The sequence below is a fragment of the Nansenia antarctica genome (genome assembly GCF_963989245.1).
Source record: "Nansenia antarctica genome assembly, chromosome: 10".
NCBI classification, from domain to species: domain Eukaryota; kingdom Metazoa; phylum Chordata; class Actinopteri; order Argentiniformes; family Microstomatidae; genus Nansenia; species Nansenia antarctica.
In genome coordinates this window covers 23,399,317-23,421,825 of record NC_137680.1, presented here as the reverse complement: position 1 = coordinate 23,421,825, position 22,509 = coordinate 23,399,317, and the positions used below count along the sequence as shown (strand labels likewise).

General features: G+C 48.3%; 1 protein-coding gene across 1 annotated transcript; it reads left to right on the top strand.

The window, feature by feature from the left end:
- Positions 1-4,981: 4,981 nt before the first annotated feature.
- LOC308166774 (uncharacterized protein) lies at positions 4,982-22,503 on the top strand (the record flags this gene model as incomplete). The annotated part of the gene is given in 13 exon segments (XM_080541100.1): positions 4,982-5,077; positions 5,922-6,229; positions 6,232-6,487; positions 15,759-16,133; positions 16,218-16,399; positions 16,401-16,464; positions 16,467-16,556; positions 16,638-16,656; positions 16,658-16,952; positions 17,076-17,391; positions 17,435-17,659; positions 21,430-21,575; positions 22,462-22,503. Coding segments are annotated over 12 exon segments (2,313 nt in total). The 5' UTR covers positions 4,982-5,077; positions 5,922-5,926.
- Positions 22,504-22,509: the final 6 nt, after the last annotated feature.

Sequence of the window (22,509 nt, the reverse complement as noted above, 5' to 3'; positions counted from 1 at the left end):
TGCTTGTTGTAAAGAAAATGTCTATAATGCATTGAAATGACATTAAACTAAGATAATAATTTTTCAAATCTTTATTAATAAGTAATTCCAGAAAAAGTAAATGACATTTCTGTCATGGCTTCCGCATTTTAGGCCTACGAGAGAGTCGGAATCATGTGCTACCAAGCGGACCAATCACAGTTCTTACGGTCTGCGTCGGTGTGCCGCGTCGTTACATTTTTGGAGAGGTGCGCGACAAGCTACGGCGTAGATTTTACGCAGACGTATAAATTGGGCTTAACTGCCCTCCTCTCCCCTCTCCTGGGGCCTTCTAACTTTGGTTTTTATGATTAAAACAGACAGCAGGATGTGTTATAATGAGTCAGACTGAGACTGTTTGAACATTTTTGGAAAAGTGGATGAGCATTCTATAGTCATGAACAGGTGTCTATTCGGTTGTTAAGTCGTGACCTGTTTCCGGGTCCAACGTTGGCTGAGGCGCTCTCTTCGAAATGCCTCAGTAATAATAATAATTCATTATATTTATATAGCGCTTTTCCCTTGTTGTATGAATAGATCCCAGTCTAAAAAACTATTGAACTGTCATTCTACCGCTGTAGTACACTGGTACTCTGGTGCAGGGAGGTTTTTATTTGGACCCGGAAATTGCTAAACGTCACGCGTGATGTCAGACTTAACAACCCAATTGGAATGTCTGGGCTCCACAGTTTGTAAAAGAAATTATGTTTTATTTATATGCCGTTCTGCATCACGTAGTGGTGAACTGGTAAGATAAACATATTTCAATCATTAATAAGTCCTTTTTTTTTCTTTTCTTTGTTAGCGAGCAGAGTAGAACTTGTCACCTGTGTGTTCGACACCGTTAGTCTGGTCTGCCTTAATGTCATTTATTACATTTCATTTGAATTATTAGGATTCATTTCAATGTCTTTTAGTGTTTTATGAAGCCAGACATGGCTGTGCCACGCCATGACATGCTGTGACTACGGAAGCCTGGAAGGAGACTGTCAATTAACTGTTCTTATTTACCTGTTTGTCCCCATGGCAACACGCCTGGAAGCTCTGCCCCATCTGTAATAAAGGAAGGTTTCAAGGCTGCCCATCTGTAATAAAGGAAGGTTTCTACTCTGCCCATGTGTAATTAAATTAAATTAAGATTATATAATGATTGGAGCACTTTGAGCTGCAACGTTTACAGGAAAAGCGCTATACAAATAAAGTTGTTATTATTATTAATAAAAGTAGGTTTCAAGGCTGCCCCATCTGTAATAACGGAAGGTTTCAAAGCTGACGATCTGTAATAAAGGACGGTTTCAAGGTTTCTAGTCACTGTGCCTGCCGTATACTACTGTCCACTACTGTGGGGGGGGGGGGGGTAATTCACAGAACGCCAGATTTAGACTAGTTTTATATTATCATAAACATAGATTAAGACTGGTCTAAGCCTTAGACTAGTCTTATATTCTCAGAAACATAGATTAAGACTGCATGGTCTAATTTTCAATTCCCAACGTTGACAGGTATGCTGTCTGATGCAGAGGTTTAAACAATCAGAAGGTTGCTGGTTCAATCCCTGCCTCAGGAGAGAGTGGTGGAGTGTCATTTAATATAATTTTTTGGGGGGCATTTAACAGAAGCCTTCATGCAAATCGATTTACAACAAATACATTGGTCTAAGACTCTAAGTAAGTGAATCATCTATCCTTCAGTCATCATAAGAAATAGTAATCTGTGAAATCCAGGGTCCAGTTACAATGCTAGAAGAACATCTAGCATTACTACCAATCATTAGAAAAGCTTCAAACACCATATTAGTTATGTCAGTTATCGTAAATTAGCGTACACACCATCATTTTAAACATACATTCTTAGATTAGATTCAACTTTATTGTTATTGCAGAGTACAAGCATCAGACAACGAGATGCAGTAAAATGTCACAAGCGGGATTCGAACCCCCGTCTTAAAAGGAACCTGTGATCTGACCGCAGCACCTTACTCCACTCTGCCGTCCTGATGCTATGTATCCTGCTGCTAATGTAACCAGAATAGTTAATGTTCATTTATTTAAAAATGAAAATAAAAATGTTTTTATCCCCGGCCCTCTTCCTTGTAAAGTATATGTAGTATATTTTACTTGAACACACACATACATGAATTGTATAGTATGGGCCTGTATTATTTGCCTTTTGACTTGCATAAGTTCTGTAAGATTCTCCTGGCTGTGGGGGTTTTACGAACCTTTGTTCTTGGAACCCATATGGTCATTTACAAGATGGAGGGCCAAAGTGACTGTACCTTAAGATGGCCTCCTGACCTCTGCCTCTTTTTCACACCTCAAGCATCTATACAGTGAAAGTGATAGGCCATTGTTTGTGACTGTATTTGCATACTATTGTTTATAAAATGGGGAGCAAGGCCCAGCTCTTCTCTTCTCTTATCTTGTATTCTCTCAGACCACCAGCTCTCTCTCTCTCTCTCTCTCTCTCTCTCTCTCTCTCTCTCTCTCTCTCTCTCTCTCTCTCTCTCTCTCTCTCTCTCTCTCTCTCTCTCTCTCTCTCTCTCTCTCTCTCTCTCTCTTTGTGCCTGTACTTTGTTTCAATAAATAGTCTTAAACTACTCAGAATTATATTCTTCATTTTAGTATCCAACAAGTAGCTTAATAAACAACATAGGTATATGCAACCAAATACTAAACGTGGCTACTTTATATTATTAAAACGTTTAATGTTTAATTTAAGCTTGGTCAATATGCTTTCCAGACAGTTAAACAAATCCCTTTTCTGATTCAATGTAAAAAAAATAATAATATCTATAATAAAAAATAATAATAATCTAATATAACCAGTATGTACAGGTGCAACTAAAAAAATTAGAATATCGTGCAAAAGTTCATATATTTCAGTAATTCAACTTAAAGGGTTAAACTTAGATATTATATAGACTCATTACATGCAAAGCGAGATATTTAAAGCCTTTATTTGTTATAAATTTGATGATTATGGCTTACAGCTTATGAAAACCCCCATTTTTAAACCCCAACTATTACATGAAAGAAAATGATTTTAAATACAGAAATGTCAGCCCTCTGAAAAGTATAATCATGCATATGTACTCAGTACTTGGTTTGGGCCCCTTTTGCATGAATTACTGCCTCAATGCGGCGTGGCATGGATGCTATCAGCCTGTGGCACTGCTGAGGTGTTATGGAAGACCAGGATGCTTCAATAGCGGCCTTCAGCTCTTCTGCATTGTTCGGCCTCATGTCTCTCATCTTTCTCTTGGCAATGCCCCAAAGGTTCTCTATGGGGTTCAGTTCAGGCGAGTTTGCTGGCCAATCAAGCGCAGGAATCCCATCGTCATTTAACCAGGTTTTGGTACTTTTGGCAGTGTGGGCAGGTGCCAAGTCCTGCTGGAAAATGAAGTCAGCATCTCCATAAAGCTTGTCTGCTGAAGGAAGCATGAAGTGCTCTAAAATGTGTTGGTAGACGGCTGCGTTGACTGTGGACTTAATAAAGCACAGTGGACCAACACCAGCAGATGACAGCCCAGGTCAGACGCTTCTGACGTTGTTTGTTGTTCAGGAGCGGCTTTACAAGAGGAATGCTACATTTGAAGCCCATGTCCAGGATCCGTCTGTGTGTGGTGGCTCTTGATGCACTAACTCCAGCCTCAGTCCACTCCTTGTGAAGCTCCCCCACACATTTGAATGGCCTTTTCCTGACAATCCTCTCCAGGCTGCGGTCATCCCTGTTGTTTGTACACCTTTTTCTTCCACACTTTTTCCTTCCACTTAACTTTCTATTAATGTGCTTTGATACAGCACTTTGTGAACATCCAACTTCTTTCGCAATTACCTTTTGAGGCTTTCCCTCCTTGTGGAGGGTGTCGATTATGGTTTTCTGCACAATTGTCAGGTCAGCAGCCTTCCCCATGATTGTGAATTCTACTGAACCAGACTGAGAGACCATTTAAAGGCTCAGGAACCCTTTGCAGGTGTTTTGGATTAATTGGCTGACTAGAGTGTAACACTTGAGCCTACAATATTGAACCTTATCACAATATTCTAATTTTCTGAGATATTGAATTTGGGGTTTTCATAAGCTGTAAGCCATAATCATCAAATGTATAACAAATAAAGGCTTGAAATATCTCACTTTGCATGTAATGAGTCTATATAATATCTAAGTTTAACCCTTTAAGTTGAATTACTGAAATAAATGAACTTTTGCACGATATTCAAATGTTTTGAGTTGCACCTGTATGTGCTGCAGTTTGTTATTGTAATGCCACTCCCGGCCGCTAGCGGCGCTGCAGTGGTTGTTGTTATACCCAGGTATCCCGACTACAGGGTTGCCAGATGGGGTGTGTTACCGCCGAATGGGCTACTTTTGATCACACTGGGCCGGGACAAAAAGCATTTCGGTGGTTTGGATGGATAAAAAGCATTTATAATAATAATTATTATTATTATTATTATTATAGGTTTAGGCTGGATAAATAGCATTCAGGCGGTAACAAAATGTCAGTGCCTGAAAGTTACAAAATGCAAGTTAAAACACAGTAGTTACATACAATGTGCAGGTTTTTATTTTTATTTTACCAACATCATTGGCAACAGACAGACAATTTAGGGGCAGGAGATGGGCACCTGTCCAATAGTCATTAGCGTTTTTCTGACAGTCTAGGTTTTCGGGCTGGTGGTTTCTGGTGGATGTAGCGGTTTTTAGACTGTGGTTAGGCTGGAAATTGTCAATCCCATCTGGCAACCCTTTCCGGCTGTAGAAGCCGGAAGCCGACTCAACTCAATCTGCTACACACGCGAACTACAATTACGTTTCGTGTGGGCTGTTATTACAACAACAAAACAAGAACTTAAGCACCCAATGTTTTGTGTCGTGATGTTGCGACTCCGACATCGTTTGGCTCCAGCTACATATTGACTTACAGTCGCCAAAGAGACACCAGGTTGTTTGGAAATAGTTTGCGGACAATGAGAGCTGCGCTTCTCCTGCCTGTGACCAGACCCGAGGTGAGCCACGGGACAACATCTGCAGCTTTCACCTGTTTCTATCATAGGTACATTCTACACGTTTAACCTTTGACCCCCGTCCTACCCTAACGCGTGGAGGTGTTGACATTGGCTGCGTTCGTAAATACGCTCTGGGGATCTGACCAGCATTCATGCAATGCTACTGGTCCAATCAAATGACTTGGTCCCTTTGTGACTGTTGAACCCAGTGTGCGCTCCGGCGCTCGCAGAGCGAATTTACGAACGCAAGATAAGCCAGCTAATTACCCGGAAGCAAACATGGTGAATGTGTTAATGTGTGAACATGCCAGCATCATCTGCTGCCTTTACAAGTGGGAATGAGAGACACTTAGGGTCTTAAGTTATGTTTGTGATATAATTCTCTCTCTATAATAACATGTGGGGCGGCTGTGGGGCAGGAGGTAGAGCCGCAGTCTAATGATCACAAGGTTGGCAGATCAGTGGTTCGAGCCCCGGCTGGCCACATGTCGAAGTGTCCTTGGGCAAGCTTGCCGCCATTGGTGTGTGATTGGGTGAATTCATTCAATGAGAGGCCGTTGTAAAGCGCTTTGGATAAAGGCGCTATATAGTAAATGAACTGCACTTATATAGCACCTTTTTTGCTGCTCCAAAGCGCTTTACAAAGGCCTCTCATTCACCCATTCACACACACACATGGCGGCAAGCTGCCATGCAAGGCGCCAGCCCGCTCACTGGGAGCAAATTTGCGGTTCAGTGTCTTGCCCAAGGACACCTCGACATGTGGCCAGCCGGGGCTCGAACCGCCGATCTCCCGATCATTAGACGCCGGCTCTACCTCCTGCGCCACAGCCGCCCCGCTATATAAGTGCAGTAAGCAAAAAAGTAATCCATGCCCCCCCCCCCCCCCAGTGAAGATGTCGTCAGAGTTCACCATCGACATCCAGCTGACAGAGCTGGGCTTCCCCGGCATCCTGCAGCCCACCGCCCCGCCCGTGAAGGACGCCCCGCGCCCCGTGACCCCTCACTCTGCGTCTGCCTCCCCCGGCTCGGACCCCCCCTCGCTGGCCAGTGGCCGAAGCACTGCCCCCCCCCAGACCCCTGGCACTGCCCCCCCCCACACCCTCCCCCAGACGAGGGTTCCAGCCCTCCTGGTCCCTCAGGCCCCCTGCAGGGCAGCTGTGCCTCTCCCCCCCCCTCCCCCCCCCCCCCCGGCCAGAAGGAGAACACGCCTACGTTTCAGCCTGCAGAGAGGCTGGGAGCTGGGGGGAAGGAGGAGGGAGGAGGGAGAGAAAAGGGAGGAGGAGGAACTGGAAATGGAGAGAACAGAGGAAAAGAGGTGAAGGAGAAGCAGGCGGAGGTGGAGTTGTGTTTGGAGGACTCAGAGGAGACGGACGACAGTGAGGAGGAGGGGGATGAGGAGGAGGAGGAGGACGAGGACGACGAGGAGGAGGAGGACGAGGATGGACTTAGCCCTGGTATAGCTCATTATTAATTTAATCTCTTTTTTTACGATTGTCAATTATGTTTCATTTCAATAAGAAAGCTGGTCAAAATGAAATCCCAGGATATATAGTTTTTAACTTGTTATTATTTCAAAGACGTAAATGGTAAATGGACTGCACTTACAGTATATCTCAAAAGTGAGTACACCCTTTAGATTTTTGCAAATATTCTGTTATATCCTTTCAGGTGATAACATTATCCTACTGAAACTTTGATATAACTTAAAGTAGTCAGTGTGCTGCTTGAATAACAGTATAGATTTATTGTCCTTTGAAAATTACTCAGTACACAGCTGTTAATGTCTAAACAGCTGGCAACAAAAGTGAGTACACCCCATAGTGAACATGTCCTAATTGTGCCCAATGATGTTGTTTTCCCGCCCTGGTGTCATGTGACTCGTTAGTGTTACAATGATTCAGGTGTAAATGATAAGCAGGGCTGTTAAATTTGGTGTTTTGGGCACAATTCTCTCTGAATGCTGGACAACATGGCACCTCATGGCAAGGAACTCTGAGCGGCTGAAAAAAATGATTATTGCGCTTCACAAAGATGGCCTTGGCTATAAGAAGATTGCCAACACCCTGAAAATGAGTTGCAGCACAGTGGCTAAGATCATACAGCGGTTTTCCAGGACAGGTTCCACTCGGAACAGGACTCGCCAGGGTCGACCAAAGAAGTTGAGTCCACGTGCTCAGCGTCATATCCAGAGGTTGGTTTCCAAAAATAGACGTGCGAGTGCTTCCAGCATTGCTGCAGAGGTTGCAGAAGTGGGATGTCAGCCTGTCAGTGCCCAGACCATACACCGCACACTGCATCAAATCGGTTTGTATGGCCGTCGCCCCAGACAGAAGCCTCTTCTGAAACCGATGCATAAGAAAGCCCGCAAACAGTTTGCTGAAGACAATGAATCCAAGAACATGAGTTACTGGAACCATGTCCTGTGGTCTGATGAGACCAAAATAAACCTTTTGGGTCAGATGGTGTCCGGCGTGTGTGGCGGCACCCTGGTGAGGAGTACCAAGACAAATGTGTTTTGCCTACAGTCAAGCATGGTGGTGGCAGCATCATGGTCTGGGGCTGCATGAGTGCTGCCGGCACTGGGGAGCTGCATTTCATTGAGGGACACATGAATTCCAATATATACTGTGACATCCTGCAGCAGAGCATGATCCCCTCTCTTCGGAAACTGGGCCGTTTTTTAGGGCAGTTTTCCAACATGATAATGACCCTAAATACACCTCCAAGATGACAACGGCCTTGCTGAAGAAGCTGAAGGTTAAGGTGATGGACTGGCCAAGTATGTCTCCAGACCTAAACCCAATTGAGCACATGTGGGGCATCCTCAAGAGGAAGGTGGAGGAGTGCAAGGTGTCCAACATCCGTGGGCTCCGTGATGTCGTCATGGAGGAGTGGAAGAAGATTCCAGAAGCAACCTGTGCAGCTCTGGTGAATTCCATGCCCAGGAGGGTTAAAGCAGTGCTAGATAACAATGGTGGTCACACAAAATATTGACACTTTGGGCACAATTTAGACATGTTCACTATGGGGTGTACTCACTTTTGTTGCCAGCTGTTTAGACATTAACATCTGTGTACTGAGTAATTTTCAATGGACAATAAATCTATGCTGTTATTCAAGCAGCACACTGACTACTTTAAGTTATATCAAAGTTTCATTAAGATAGTGTTATCCCCTGAAAGGATATGACAATATTTGCAAAAATCTAAAGGGTGTACCGTATTTTCCGCACTATAAGGCGCACCGGATTATAAGGCGCACCTTCAATGAATGGCCTATTTTAGAACTGTTTTCATATACAGGGCGCACCGGATTATAAGGCGCATAGAATAGATTTACAGTGTTTCTCAACCCTCTCCTCGGGTCGCCCCAGCCGCTCCACATATTTGATCTGTTCCACCACCAGCTCACCTGATTCCACTAATCAAGTACAAAGCAATTATGGTTTGTACTTGATTAGTTGAATCAGGTGAGCTGGTGGTGGATCAGATCAAATATGTGGAGCGGCTGGGGCGCCCCGAGGAGAGGGTTGAGAAACACTGGAATAGAATATAGAATACTGCAGTCAAACGTTTGACTGGGGTTGCGTTACGCCCAAGCTCCACCTACTGCGTTGCGTCACCTCTCCATCGGTGTTGTGTCAACTTCCCGTTGTCCATGCTCCACCTGAGCGTTGTCACCGTCAACGTTCTACCTGCTCCACTGTCAAAAATATATATTTTTCCACCTCAAGTATCAGCCGTTCGTCATCCATTTTTGCAACAAGCGTCAAGGACCTGCGGTGATTCACAGCTGACTCGCGTGAATAGCAATTCGCAATAGCTGCGACCACGAGATATAGAGTAGTTAGCTACAAGCATTTTCAATCTGGTATTATCTCTATTAGTGGATTAACCGCTGTGGTGATTTAACAGCTGATAAAAATACATCAAGTAGACTACAAACAGAGCAAAACAATAAAACAACACCAGAAAACAACCAATAGGCTATACAATTATAACCAACAACCAATATGTGACAGCTCCTGGTGAAATGTGCAACGTAATTTTTCATGTTTTTACACATGCTTAAACTACAGATTGTAAGCTTTCAAATGATGTGTCATACATTCAAATCAGAGAAAGATTGAACACGACAGGCGTATTTGAATGTTGGTTCACCTCAAACACTGAATGGGAGAAAAGTTACTCTGAACGCAGCCACAGCTACGAACGCTGCTAACAAAACACATCGCTACGAAGGTCTCAACTGTATTTTAATAACATGACAACATACTGGGAGAACATCGACATGCTAAAAACACACAACTACACATAACTAGATGAACACACAGTTCTTGCTTTTGAACACGAGCTAAAACGAAAGTATGTTTACAAGTCAACCCTCCCTTACCGGTAGCCTCCGGCAAACGAGAATAATGAATCCAATACACAAATTATAAGTGTTTAGTGATCGTTAAACTGTTGTTTATTATATCGAGTGGGTACTTTAAAACTTCAAGTTGAAAGCACCAAGAAGGACCGCCTCGAAATTCATCGATGTTCATGTCCCGTGCTAGCGCTGTTGCCTTCATTCGAATAGTGACTGTAGAGACGCTTCTACTTGCGGCTCTCTGTTCAACAACCCACTGTTCGAGTTTGTCCTCTAACTGTGTCTAACTGTGTCCATCTCGCTTTGTTCCCTCGGAAACTCTGTTTAGTCTTCTTTACTTGGGGTCTTTATACACACAAGTGGTGTGGGACTGTGAGTAAGCACATCAGTACCGGTGTTTACTGATTACCGTAATGCTGCAAGCGGTGCGGCTTTGTAGTTTACCAGTCGTACTGAAACATTTTGACAGAGCGCCTTGAGCGCCGTGTACAACCAGTATGGATCAACCAATTAACCAATTGATCCAATTATAAGGCGCACTGTCGGTTTTTTTGAAAATTAAAGGCTTTTAAGTGCGCCTTATAGTGCGGAAAATACGGTACTCACTTTTGAGATATACTGTATATAGAGCCTTTATCCAAAGAGCTTTACAACGGCCTCTCATTCACCCATTCACACACACATTCACACACCAATGGCGGCAAGCTGCCATGCAAGGCACCGGCCCGCTCACTGGGAGCAATTTGGGGTTCAGTGTCTTGCCCAAGGACACTTCGACATGTGGTCAACTGGGGCTTGAACCGCCGATCTGCCTTGTGACCTTGTGATCATTAGACGCCAGGTCTACCTCCTGAGACACAGATGTCAGATGTCACACACAATACAACATACACAATACATCACAACTATGCTCAGACCTGGAGAGCTGCTCCCCTTAAAGGGAGAATGCATTGAATAAAGCAAACTTCTAACTAACGAGAAAGGGGGAGGCATGAGAAAACATTTACAATGCCAACAAAACAAAACAAACACTGACATGTTTTTGCGATGGTACACAATAAGATAGGAGGAGGAGAACAGGAGAGTTACTGCTAGGTCTACGTCTAACTTCCGTCAGGGCCCTTAATATAGATTTTCCAATTATTCAATTTCAGCAGGTAAAGGTTTACTGTGTCTGAGGAGGTAGAGCTGCCGTCTAATGAACGCAAGGTTGGCAGATCAGCGATTCGGGCCCCGGCTGGCCACATGTCGAAGTGTCCTTGGGCAAGACACTGAACCCCAAATTGCTCCCAGTGAGCGGGCCAGCGCCTTGCATGGCAGCTTGCCGCCATTGGTGTGTAAATGTGTGTGTGAATGGGTGAATGAGAGGCCGTTGTAAGGCGCTTTGGATAAAGGCGCTATATAAGTGCAGTCCATTTAGGTAAGGGTGAAATAGAGGCTGAGAGATGGAGGTAAGGGTGAAATAGAGGCTGAGAGATGGAGGTAAGGGTGAAATAGAGGCTGAGAGATGGAGGTAAGGGTGAAATAGAGGCTGAGAGATGGAGGTAAGGGTGAAATAGAGGCTGAGAGATGGAGGTAAGGGTGAAATAGAGGCTGAGAGATGGAGGTAAGGGTGAAATAGAGGCTGAGAGATGGAGGTAAGGGTGAAATAGAGGCTGAGAGATGGAGGTAAGGGTGAAATAGAGGCTGAGAGATGGAGGTAAGAGTCGTCAGGTAAGGGTCATGTGACTTCTCCTCTGTGACAGGGTGAAGAGGGTGAAGAGTTCTACACAAGGAGCTCTCAATGTCCAGAGTCAGTAGTCAAAGTCTAGCCTGGGTCTGGTCTGGGTCTAGTCTGGGTCTGGTCTGGGTCTAGTCTGGGTCTGGTCTGGTCTGGGTCTGGTCTGGGTCTGGTCTGGGTCTGGTCTGGGTATAGTCTGGGTCTGGTCTGGGTCTGGTCTGGGTCTGGTCTGGGTCTGGTCTGGGTCTAATCTGGGTCTGGTCTGGGTCTAGTCTGGGTCTAGTCTGGCTCAGGTCTGGGTCTGGTCTGGGTCTAATCTGGGTCTAGTCTGGCTCAGGTCTGGGTCTAGTCTGGGTCTGGTCTGGGTCTGGTCTGGGTCAGGTCTAGTTAGGTCTGGGTCTACTCTGGGTCTAGTCTGGGTCAGGTCTGGGTCTAGTCTGGGTCAGTCTAGTTGGGTCTAGGTCTAGTCTGGGTCTAGTCTGGGTCTGGTCTGGGTCAGGTCTAGTTAGGTCTAGTCTGGGTCTAGTCTGGGTCTAGTCTGGGTCTAGTCTGGGTCTGGTCTGGATCTAGTCTGGGTTTAGTCTGGGTCTGGTCTGGGTCTAGTCTGGGTCTAGTCTGGGTCTGGTCTGGGTCTAGTCTGGGTCTAGTCTGGGTCTGGTCTGGATCTAGTCTGGGTCTGGTCTGGGTTTAGTCTGGGTCTGGTCTGGGTCTAGTCTGGGTCTAGTCTGGGTCTAGTCTGGATCAGGTCTGGGTCTAGTCTGGGTCTAGTCTGGATCAGGTCTGGGTCTAGTCTGGGTCTAGTCTGGGTCAGGTCTGGGTCTAGTCTGGGTCTGGTCTGGGTCTGGGTCTAGTCTGGGTCTGGTCTGGGTCTAGTCTGGGTCTGGTCTGGGTCTAGTCTGGTCTGGGTCTAGCCTGGCTCAGGTCTGGTCTGGTCTGGGTCTGGTCTGGGTCTGGTCTGGGTTTGGTCTGGGTCTAGTCTGGATCAGGTCTAGTTAGGTCTGGGTCTAGTCTAGTCTGGGTCTAGTCTGGGTCTGGTCTGGGTCTAGTCTGGGTCAGGTCTAGTTAGGTCTGGGTCTACTCTGGGTCTAGTCTGGGTCAGGTCTGGGTCTAGTCTGGGTCAGTCTAGTTGGGTCTAGGTCTAGTCTGGGTCTAGTCTGGGTCTGGTCTGGGTCAGGTCTAGTTAGGTCTAGTCTGGGTCTAGTCTGGGTCTGGTCTGGGTCTAGTCTGGGTCTAGTCTGGGTCTGGTCTGGATCTAGTCTGGGTTTAGTCTGGGTCTGGTCTGGGTCTCGTCTGGGTCTAGTCTGGGTCTGGTCTGGGTCTAGTCTGGGTCTAGTCTGGGTCTGGTCTGGATCTAGTCTGGGTCTGGTCTGGGTTTAGTCTGGGTCTGGTCTGGGTCTAGTCTGGGTCTAGTCTGGGTCTAGTCTGGATCAGGTCTGGGTCTAGTCTGGGTCTAGTCTGGATCAGGTCTGGGTCTAGTCTGGGTCTAGTCTGGGTCAGGTCTGGGTCTAGTCTGGGTCTGGTCTGGGTCTGGGTCTAGTCTGGGTCTGGTCTGGGTTTGGTCTGGGTCTAGTCTGGATCAGGTCTGGGTCTAGTCTGGGTCTAGTCTGGGTCTGGTCTGGGTCTAGTCTGGGTCTGGTCTGGGTCTAGTCTGGGTCTGGTCTGGGTCTAGTCTGGGTCTGGTCTGGGTCTGGTCTGGGTCTGGTCTAGGTCTAGTCTGGGTCTGGTCTGGTCTGGGTCTAGTCTGGGTCTGGTCTGGGTCTAGTCTGGGTCAGGTCTAGTTAGGTCTGGGTGTAGTCTGGGTCTAGTCTGGGTCTAGTCTGGGTCTGGTCTGGGTCTAGTCTGGGTCTAGTCTGGGTCTGGTCTGAGTCTAGTCTGGGTCAGGTCTAGTTAGGTCTGGGTCTGGTCTGGGTCTAGTCTGGGTCAGGTCTAGTTAGGTCTGGGTCTGGTCTGGGTCTAGTCTGGGTCTGGTCTGGGTCTGGTCTGGGTCTGGTCTAGGTCTAGTCTGGGTCTGGTCTGGTCTGGGTCTAGTCTGGGTCTGGTCTGGGTCTAGTCTGGGTCAGGTCTAGTTAGGTCTGGGTGTAGTCTGGGTCTAGTCTGGGTCAGGTCTAGTTAGGTCTGGATCTAGTCTGGGTCAGGTCTAGTTAGGTCTGGGTCTAGTCTGGGTCTGGTCTAGTTCGGTCTGGATCTGGTCTGGGTCTAGTCTGGGTCAGGTCTAGTTAGGTCTGGGTCTACTCTGGGTCTAGTCTGGGTCTAGTCTGGGTCAGTCTAGTTGGGTCTAGGTCTAGTCTGGGTCTCGTCTGGGTCTGGTCTGGGTCTGGTCTAGTTAGGTCTGGGTCTAGCCTGGGTCAGATCTGGGTCTAGTCTGGGTCTGGGTTAGGGCTGCACGATTTGGGGAAAAAATCGAATTGCGATTATTTGGACAGATATCGCGATTGCGATTAATTTGCGATTATTATTTTTTTAAATAGCAAAAAAAAAAAAAAAAAAAAAAAAAACGCTTTTGTAAAGTGTGGCCATATCTCCGGCTAGGAAGGTCGTATCAACGTGCAGTTTGTTTGTACGTCTTCAGGGGACTTAGAGGCTCCCTCCTCTAGCACCCCCACAGCCCGAGCTACGAGTGAAAGAACTAAACTTACATTGGGTTGCTTTAAAGTTGGGTTGCTTTAAAATCAAGCTTCAGATTAAAACATGTGATGGAGCATTACTAACCTGACTCAGGTGGTTTGTTTCACACAACCATCTAGGAAAGCTTAATTGGAAGCTGTTTGGAAAAGGGCAGGTACTTTCAAAAAATACTTGGCAGGTGATTGGATGAATCTATCTATTTTCAGAGAGCATTACCACATGATACCATCAAACTACTTCTGCTGAAGCCATTATCCACCATGAATGTTGCTATTGCTAGCTACCGAAACGTGGGCGTTTCACATGCGATGTTGTTGGTGTGCGTTCATTGACGTTGACGTTCATTGACGTTCACGTTCATTGTTGACGTTCATTGTTGACGTTCATTGACGTTGACGTTCATTGACGTTGAATCCGACGCGCTGTATGACGTATCCCATACGGGTAGTGGTGGTCTAGTGAGTTGGACTTGTGATCGGAAGGTTGTGTGAGTTCAAATCCCGCCTGAAACCACACCACTACTAGTGTGCCCTTGAGTAAGGCACTTAGCCCTCAGTTACTCCAGGGGGAATGTCCCTGTAATTCGTAATTGTAAATCGCTTTGGATTAAAAGCGTCAGCTAAATAGCAAAAAAAAAAAAAAAAGTAAAAAAAAAAAAAAAAAAAAAAAAAAAATCGCAGGCAAATCGCAGGCTTTGCGATTAGCTAATCGCATAATTTCAAATCGCGATTTCGATTTAAAATCGATTAATCGTGCAGCCCTAGTCTGGGTCTAGTCTGGGTCTAGTCTGGGTCTAGTCTGGGTCTGGTCTGGGTCTAGTCTGGGTCTAGTCTGGGTCAGGTCTAGTTAGGTCTGGGTCTAGTCTGGGTCTGGTCTGGGTCTGGTCTGGGTCTAGTCTGGGTCAGGTCTAGTTAGGTCTGGGTCTAGTCTGGGTCTAGTCTGGGTCAGGTCTAGTTAGGTCTGGGTCTAGTCTGGGTCTAGTCTGGGTCTAGTCTGGGTCTAGTCTGGGTCTGGTCTGGGTCTGGTCTGGGTCTGGTCTGGGTCTAGTCTGGGTCAGGTCTAGTTAGGTCTGGGTCTAGTCTGGGTGTGGTCTGGGTCTGGTCTGGGTCTAGTCTGGGTCAGGTCTAGTTAGGTCTGGGTCTAGTCTGGGTCTAGTCTGGGTCAGGTCTAGTTAGGTCTGGGTCTAGTCTGGGTCTAGTCTGGGTCTAGTCTGGGTCTAGTCTGGGTCTAGTCTGGGTCTGGTCTGGGTATAGTCTGGGTCAGGTCTAGTTAGGTCTGGGTCTAGTCTGGGTCTAGTCTGGGTCTAGTCTGGGTCTGGTCTGGGTATAGTCTGGGTCAGGTCTAGTTAGGTCTGGGTCTAGTCTGGGTATAGTCTCGGTCAGGTCTAGTTAGGTCTGGGTCTGGGTCTGGAGATGTTCAAAAATGAACACGTACAAGGTCTGGAAGCTGTGAGACTGAGATATTTATAGATGGTGAGACTGAGATATTTCCTGCCTTTGGCGGGCCATGTAAGGTGGCCAGGTTTAAACTAATAGATTTTTAATAGGTTTTTGGGGCAGTAAGCCTCCGATTTTGCCCAATTGACCGTGCATCACGATAATTTAGAAAACAGACTTATCATTGAAAATAGAGATGGAAGAGACCGTTCAGGTTCTGTTATAAAGACTAATGTGTCGTCCGCGTACATCATTAATTTATGTGTGGAGTCGCCAATCTGGATACCGGGGAAGTTAGGGTCGTATGGCTGCTGCTCAGACAAAGAGGGAGGGAGGCTGCCTCTGTCCATGGCCTCACACAACACATCCAGGAGTAACAGGGAGAGTTCACCTACAGTACATAGGACGTGAAGCCGTCAGGGCCAGAAGCTTTGCCACATAGGAGGTTTTGGAGCTTCGGTTATTTCTTCTGTGTCCTCAAGATTGTTGCTTGTGAATGAAGTCTCTCCAGTTATTACAAGTCATGTGTATGTAACCCCACCTCCTCCCCCCCCCCCCCCCCCTTTCCCCCAGAGCTGTGGTCCAGCGGTCCGGGTGTGGCAGGGGACCACCGCTGCGGGGTGTGTGACCTCTCCCTGCCCTCGCCCTTCCTGCTGCAGGAGCACATGAACCTCCACACGGGGGCGCGCCCTTACCGCTGCGCAGAGTGCCCCAAACGCTTCTGCCAGCTGGCCAACTACCGCGCCCACCTCCGCACCCACTCCGCCGCCGCCCCCCCCCCCGCCCCAGCCTCCCCCTGCCCTGAGCTGCCGTGTCTGCCGCACAGCCTTCGACAGCGAGGGGGGGCTCCGGGACCACCTGGCCACGTCCCACTTCGAGATGGAGTTCTTCGAGTGCGACTGGTGCAAGCGCATCTTCACCAGCCTGGCGGCGTGCCGGGACCACGTGGTGAGCCACGCCCATGCGCGGGAGGAGGAGGAGCTGAGGAGGAGAGGGAGAGGGGGGGAAGGAGGAGGAGGAGGAGGAGGCAGCTTAGGAGGGGGAGGCCCCACGTGTCTTCGTCTAGTCTGGGCCTGAGCAAGTCCCTCCGGCGCCACCGGGAGTCTGGCCACGCTCACCGCCGCCAGCGGACGTACCGCTGCACCGACTGCTCGCTCGGCTTCGTCCGCAAGAACGCCCTGCTGAAGCACAGCTTCGCCCACCTGGGCCTGCTGGCCCTACACCTGCGTCCAGTGCCAGCGCCACTTCCGCCTGGCGCGCCTCTACCGCCGCCACGACTGCTGCCCCAGAGCGTCCACTGCGCCGCCTGCCTGGGCGCCTTCGCCAGCCGCGAGGACTTCCGGCGCCACAGGCAGGAGACGGGCTGCTGGGGCGGGGGCGGGGGGGAGGGAGGGACACGGAGGAGAGGAGGAGGAGGAGAAGGCGAAGGAGGAGGAGGGGGGGGGGAAGGGGGGGAGGAGGGGAAGCGGCCGGGGGGGTGGGGGGGGGGAGGGGTCTGAGAGTTCCGGGGAGTTCCGCTGCATGGAGTGCGGCCAGAGCTTCGCGGCGGCCGAGGAGCTGAAGCGCCACGCGGCGGCCCGCCACCAGAGGGTGCTCACGTGCTCCGAGTGCGGGAAGGGCTTCCGCTCGGCGCTGCTGCTGATGTCACACATGGGCGGCCACGCGGCCTCGAGGCCCTGCCTGTGCCAACGCTGTGGGCGGGGCTTCCCGCACCAGGAGACCTACGACAGCCACCTAAAGACCTGCGGACGCACAGCGCTACCCGGGGTGAGCTGTCTGTCTGTCTGTCTGTCTGCCTGTCTGTCTCTGCTGGGCCTCGTGCCCCTATTCCTCTCATGGTAAACTGCTTCCATTTATGTTCTTCTTTCTTTTTTTGTTTATTTTTCCCAGACGACCGCGGAAAAGAAAAAGAAATTCCATCAGAAGGACCGCCCCCTCCCTGCCCCACCCCTCCCTGCCCCGCCCTCTCTGCCACGCCTCCTACCTGCCACGATCCTCTCTGCCCCGCCCCTACCTGCCATGCCCCTCCCTGCCCCGCCCCTCCCTGCCCCGCCCCTCCCTGCCACGCCCCTCTCTGCCCCGCCCCTCCCTGCCATGATCCTCTCTGCCCCGCCCCTACCTGCCCCGCCCCTCCCTGCCCCGCCCCTCCCTGCCACGCCCCAACACCTCCGTGCGTTGGACAGACCAGCGGCCCCCCCAGCCAACAGTAAACTCCCCCTGACCCCCCCCGCGCGCCCCCCCCCTCCCAGGCCCCCCCCCCGCTCCTGTAGTGCACCTGGTCATGTTCCTCCCTGTCGCCCCCCCCTCCTTCTCCCCCGGCCCCAAGCCCACGGCCCCCCCCCCTCCTCCTGCCCCCCCCCAGCAGTACCCAGACACCCCCTTGAACCTGGTGACCAGGGCGGGGGGCAGGCAGCACCCTTACGACCACCTGCCCCTGGACCTGTCCAAGACTTCCACCTCCTCCCCCAGCCCTGGTCCCTCTGTCTGTCCCTCTGTCTGTCCCTCTGTCTGTCCCTCTGTCTGTCCCTCTGTCTGTCCCTCTGTCTCTCCCCCTGTCTGTCCCTCTGTCTGTCCCTCTGTCTGTCCCCCTGTCTGTCCCTCTGTCTGTCCTTCTGTCTGTCCCTCTGTCTGTCCCTCTGTCTGTCCCCCCGCCTGTCCCCCCGCCTGTCCCCCTGTCTGTCTCCCCGCCCCCCCCCTGGACCCCCCAGGACCCAGAGCCCCCACTACCCCCGCTGAAGACAAGGCTGGTCTTCTGCTCCTCCAGACCGAGAGAGAAGCAGAGGATGAGAGAGAGGAGGAGGAGGAGAAGAAGGAGGAGGAGGAGGAGAAAGAGGAGGAGAAAGAGGAGGAGGAGGAGAAGGAGGAGGAGAAGGAGGAGGAGGAGAAGGAGGAGGCCGTGGCACAGGAAGTGGTGGGGGTGGGGAAGAGAGAAGCAGAGGATGAGAGAGAGGAGGAGGAGGGGGGGATGGGGAAGAGGGGAGGCGGTGGAGAGAGAGAAGCAGAGGAGGAGGGGGGGGAGGAGACGAAGGGGGCGGAGCCTACCGAGTGTGACAGGGAGGGGCCAGAAGCACCAAGATGGCCGACATCTAAAATGGCGGCGACACAGAGCAGCAGGAGGGGGAGGGGGAGGAAGCGGGGACGTAAGGACAGGAACAGGGACGAGGAGGAGGTGGAGAAAGAGGAGGAGTGTTTTACTGGTGGAGCGGTAGGGAAACATAAAGAGAGCTCTACCACCGCCCTCCCTGGACCCTCCGTCCCCCCTCCGTCCCCTCCCCCCTCTCCCCCCTGTAAGAGGTTGAGGTCTGGTAGGAAGCATTGAGAACTCTCTCTCAGAGGAACTCAGAAGACTAAGACTAGAGAACCATTCCTGATACACAGCTGTTTTATACTGAGTGTGGTGTTATATTGTTCTAGATTTTTTTTTGGGGGGGTTGAATTAGTGTGTTTTACTTCGCAGTAAGGCCTCAGGGTTGATTCCAGTGCCTCTACGTGTGTTTGGATGTTATTAACGGTATTAAAATCATTACAATCTCTGTGGCTGACCGAGTCCTTTACTGTTCTCTGTCTTCATCATCACAACTCACGTCTCAGAGAATCAGGGATCCTCCACAGGGCTGGAAAACAGTCTGACGTACAGTTGAGGCCAAAATTATTAGCCCCCCAGGAATTATGGAACATTTTCCTAAAATTCTTCCCAATGTTTGCATCATTGATAAAACTTTATATAATCAAACATTCACCAGTGCTATTTATTAGCTTTTGGTACATTTTGGGATATAAAATAAGTTTTTAGGCTTGCTTTATATCAAATATAGTGAAAAATGGGGTGGTCAAAAATATTAGCCCCCATGTGAATATTTGCTTTAAAAACACACCTAAGCAACCAATCAGATTTCAAACCACACCTGTACAGTCAATTGGCTTCCTAACAACACCTGAGCATTCAATTAGCATAAAAGGACTCCAAGAAACAGGGCACTTGAACACATTATTGAGAGGGACTATACTACTACTCTTACTCACCATGCCAAAGACAAAGGAAATCAGTCTTGAGCTCAGAAAGAATATAGTGGAGGCTCATGATAAGGCCGAAGGCTACACTGCCATTTCCAAGCGTCTCAGTGTCTAGAACCGCTGTACGTTGCATCATTGCTAAGTACAAGGAGACAAATTCTGTAAGAAACAAACCAAGACACCAAGGACAGCAAGACACCAAGGACATCTGCCAAGGACAGCAAGACACCAAGGACATCTGCCAAGATGATTGTTGCTGACCTGGCCTCTTGTGGAGTTGATGTTTCAAGGAATACAGTTGTGATCTTCATCGTGGTGTGCTTCAGGGCCATCATCCCAGAAGAACCCCTTTACTCAAAGAGCGGCACATCCGAGCCAGACTGAGGTTTGCCTGTGAACATTTGAAAGGTAAAGATGAGTTTTGGAAATCTGTGCTTTGGTCTGATGAGACTAAACTGGAACTGTTTGGGCACATGGATGTTGCTTATGTCTGGCGAAGAAAGGGAGAGGCCTTCAACCCTAAGAACACAGTTCCCACAGTTAAACATGGTGGTGGGAGCATCATGCTGTGGGGCTGTTTTGCAGCCTCAGGCACAGGGAGCCTTGTTCAGGTGCATGGCATCATGAAAAAAGAAAACTATGTTGACATTTTGAGGGATAATATGAAGAAATCTGCTCTTAGTCTAGGCTTAGGTCGTCACTGGGTCTTCCAACAAGACAATGACCCAAAGCATACATCAATACATTGGTCCAACAGTTCCTAAAGGACACCAAAACCAAGGTCCCGGAGTGGCCCGCACAGAGCCCAGATCTCCATCCTATTGAGAATCTGTGGCGGGTGCTCAAAGTGAATGTCCATGCTCGGAAACCGACGCAGTTTGGACCAGCTGGAACCATTTGCAATGGAAGAATTATCCAAAATCCCTCGAGAGACCTGTGCCAACCTAGTAAAGAACTACTCTAAAAGGTTTTTGTCAGTTGTGGCTCAGAAAGGGTGCACTATTGACTATTAATGGCCAGGGGGCTAATCATTTTGGACGTGTCATTTTTGCAGTTTCTTGTTTCAACTCAGTGCATCAATAAAATATCCTAATCAAACTTAGTGGACATTTTGTCTTTATTATTTTGGAAACAAATACACTATAAACACTTGTTGTTAATGGTAATTTCCAAGGAGAAATCATGGGTTTTGTCTGATTTCACAAGGGGGGCTAATACTTTTGGCCTCAACTGTACATGTCGAACTGAGGTACCACCATGTCTAACTGAGGTACCACCATGTCTAACTGAGGTACCACCACCATGTCTAACTGAGGTTATGCACTTCAATTACATCTTGATTGTTTCATTTCAAATCCTTTGTGGTGGCATACAGAGCCAACATTATGGAAATTGTGTCACTGTCCAAATACTTCCAGACCTAACTGTATATAAATAAATGAATGTCAATGACCCCAGGTGTGGGACTTTATTAGGTCAAACAGGTTTGAGGGGTCAGGCAAAGGACTTGGTGGAGTCAGGCAAGGGTCAGGCGATCATCGTTGTAATCCATGGAGCAGGGCAGGAACCGTGGTGCAAGGTGCTGGGCTGGAGGTGTCCATGGTGCTGAGTGCCCTCTCATGAGCTAAATAAAACATTCTATTTCTGATGAGTCAACAGCACTAGGGCTCCTTCACAAAACCCTTACTGGAATCTTCATACACTCTGTGAATTAGTCTTAACTTTCTGATGAGTCAACAGCACTAACCCCATCCAGTGCGACATGTAGATAGCATATATTTAGAATATGTAAAATGCAAACACCAGAAATGCAAGAAAGTTTATGAGGTATGCCAAATGGAGTTAATAACAAGTGTTACAACCCTTCTGTCTAGAGTAAAATAAGGGCCTAACAGGGTAGAGTGCAGAATGTACAGGTGTGTTGCAACACAAATGCCAAAAAAAGTGTACAAGGGATCAAATCAATTCAAGTTTTATTTGTATAGCGCATCTCACAAGATGCGAATCAATGCGCTTTACGTAATGACAGATGTTCAGTGTCCAGCGTAGTGTAGTGTTCAGTGTTGTGTCCAGTGTCCAGGTTCCAGTGATAGCTTGGTCAAAAGGACGCAAGGGTAAAAAACCTGTGCACTGTGCATCCAGGAAAATTCCCCTGCAGCCCTCTAGTCGTAGAGCGAATACTTACCAGTTTGCCCACCAGTGCAAAGCCGCGGCCCCCACAACCCCCCAGAGGGACCCCACACGCCCGACCCGCCCTACCACCGGCGCAGGTGCCCCAGCGGCAGAACAGACCAAGCACGCAGGCCGGACGGGGGCCCCCGAGAAGAGGGCCAGGGAGCCCCCGAGAAGAGGGCCAGGGAGCCCGGGGCACGGCAGGCAAGCAGGGACGAAAAACCTGTACACAGCGCCTCAAGGAAAAGTGCCACTAGACCTTAGGGGTCTAGCCGGTGTGTATCTTATGAGTGATAAATCATTGCTGTTTGCACTTTATCGCCAATGCTCTTTTAACATTGTCTCTATGGTCTTTCAGCTTCCTTTTTTCTTCTTCGCTCAAATTTTCGACCATATAATGGTCAAACAGCTGCTTCTCACTGTTGAGACAAAATGTTATAAAGAAGTGATTAATAAATAATTTAAGAAACTCACATGCATCAGTGGTTGCAAACTGTCATGGAAATTGTATTAGCACTCCAGCTTACCTCAAGTCATACTGTGGTCCACATTTATACATTTCCATGGCTTTCTTATTGGAAACACAGTCCACAGATAATTAAAAAAACAAGAATTAGACATAAATGGACATAAATAGGGGGGATATAAATAAAAATAGAATAGAAATACATTAACTGTACATAGCTCATAACTGTAAATAATTATCTTTGTTTTGTCACTATTTGCACTTCCGGTTATATGCCAAACTGCATTTTGGTACTTGTACTAACTCAGCAATGACAATAAAGTTGAATCTAATCTAATATCTGATAACGCTAAACCACATAGGATTACCCAGTTAGCCAAGCCTGATTTATGAACAAAACTACGTGCGAAACAGCCAAATGCGTAACACATCCAACAACCTAAATAATAAATACATATATGAAAACTATAACATGTTCATTAATCATATTTCGAAATTCTCACCTGAGCTGTATTTGCCGTTGTCCTTTAAAATCTCGAGGTTTCTCGCGGTTACTTATGTGATGACGCGCTCGAACCAAATATGGTCTTCATGCGTCCGGGTGTCGACACCCTGCGGATGCAGCTGGACCCTTCTCAGAAGAACAGTAACACCGTGACGTCATGAGAATGC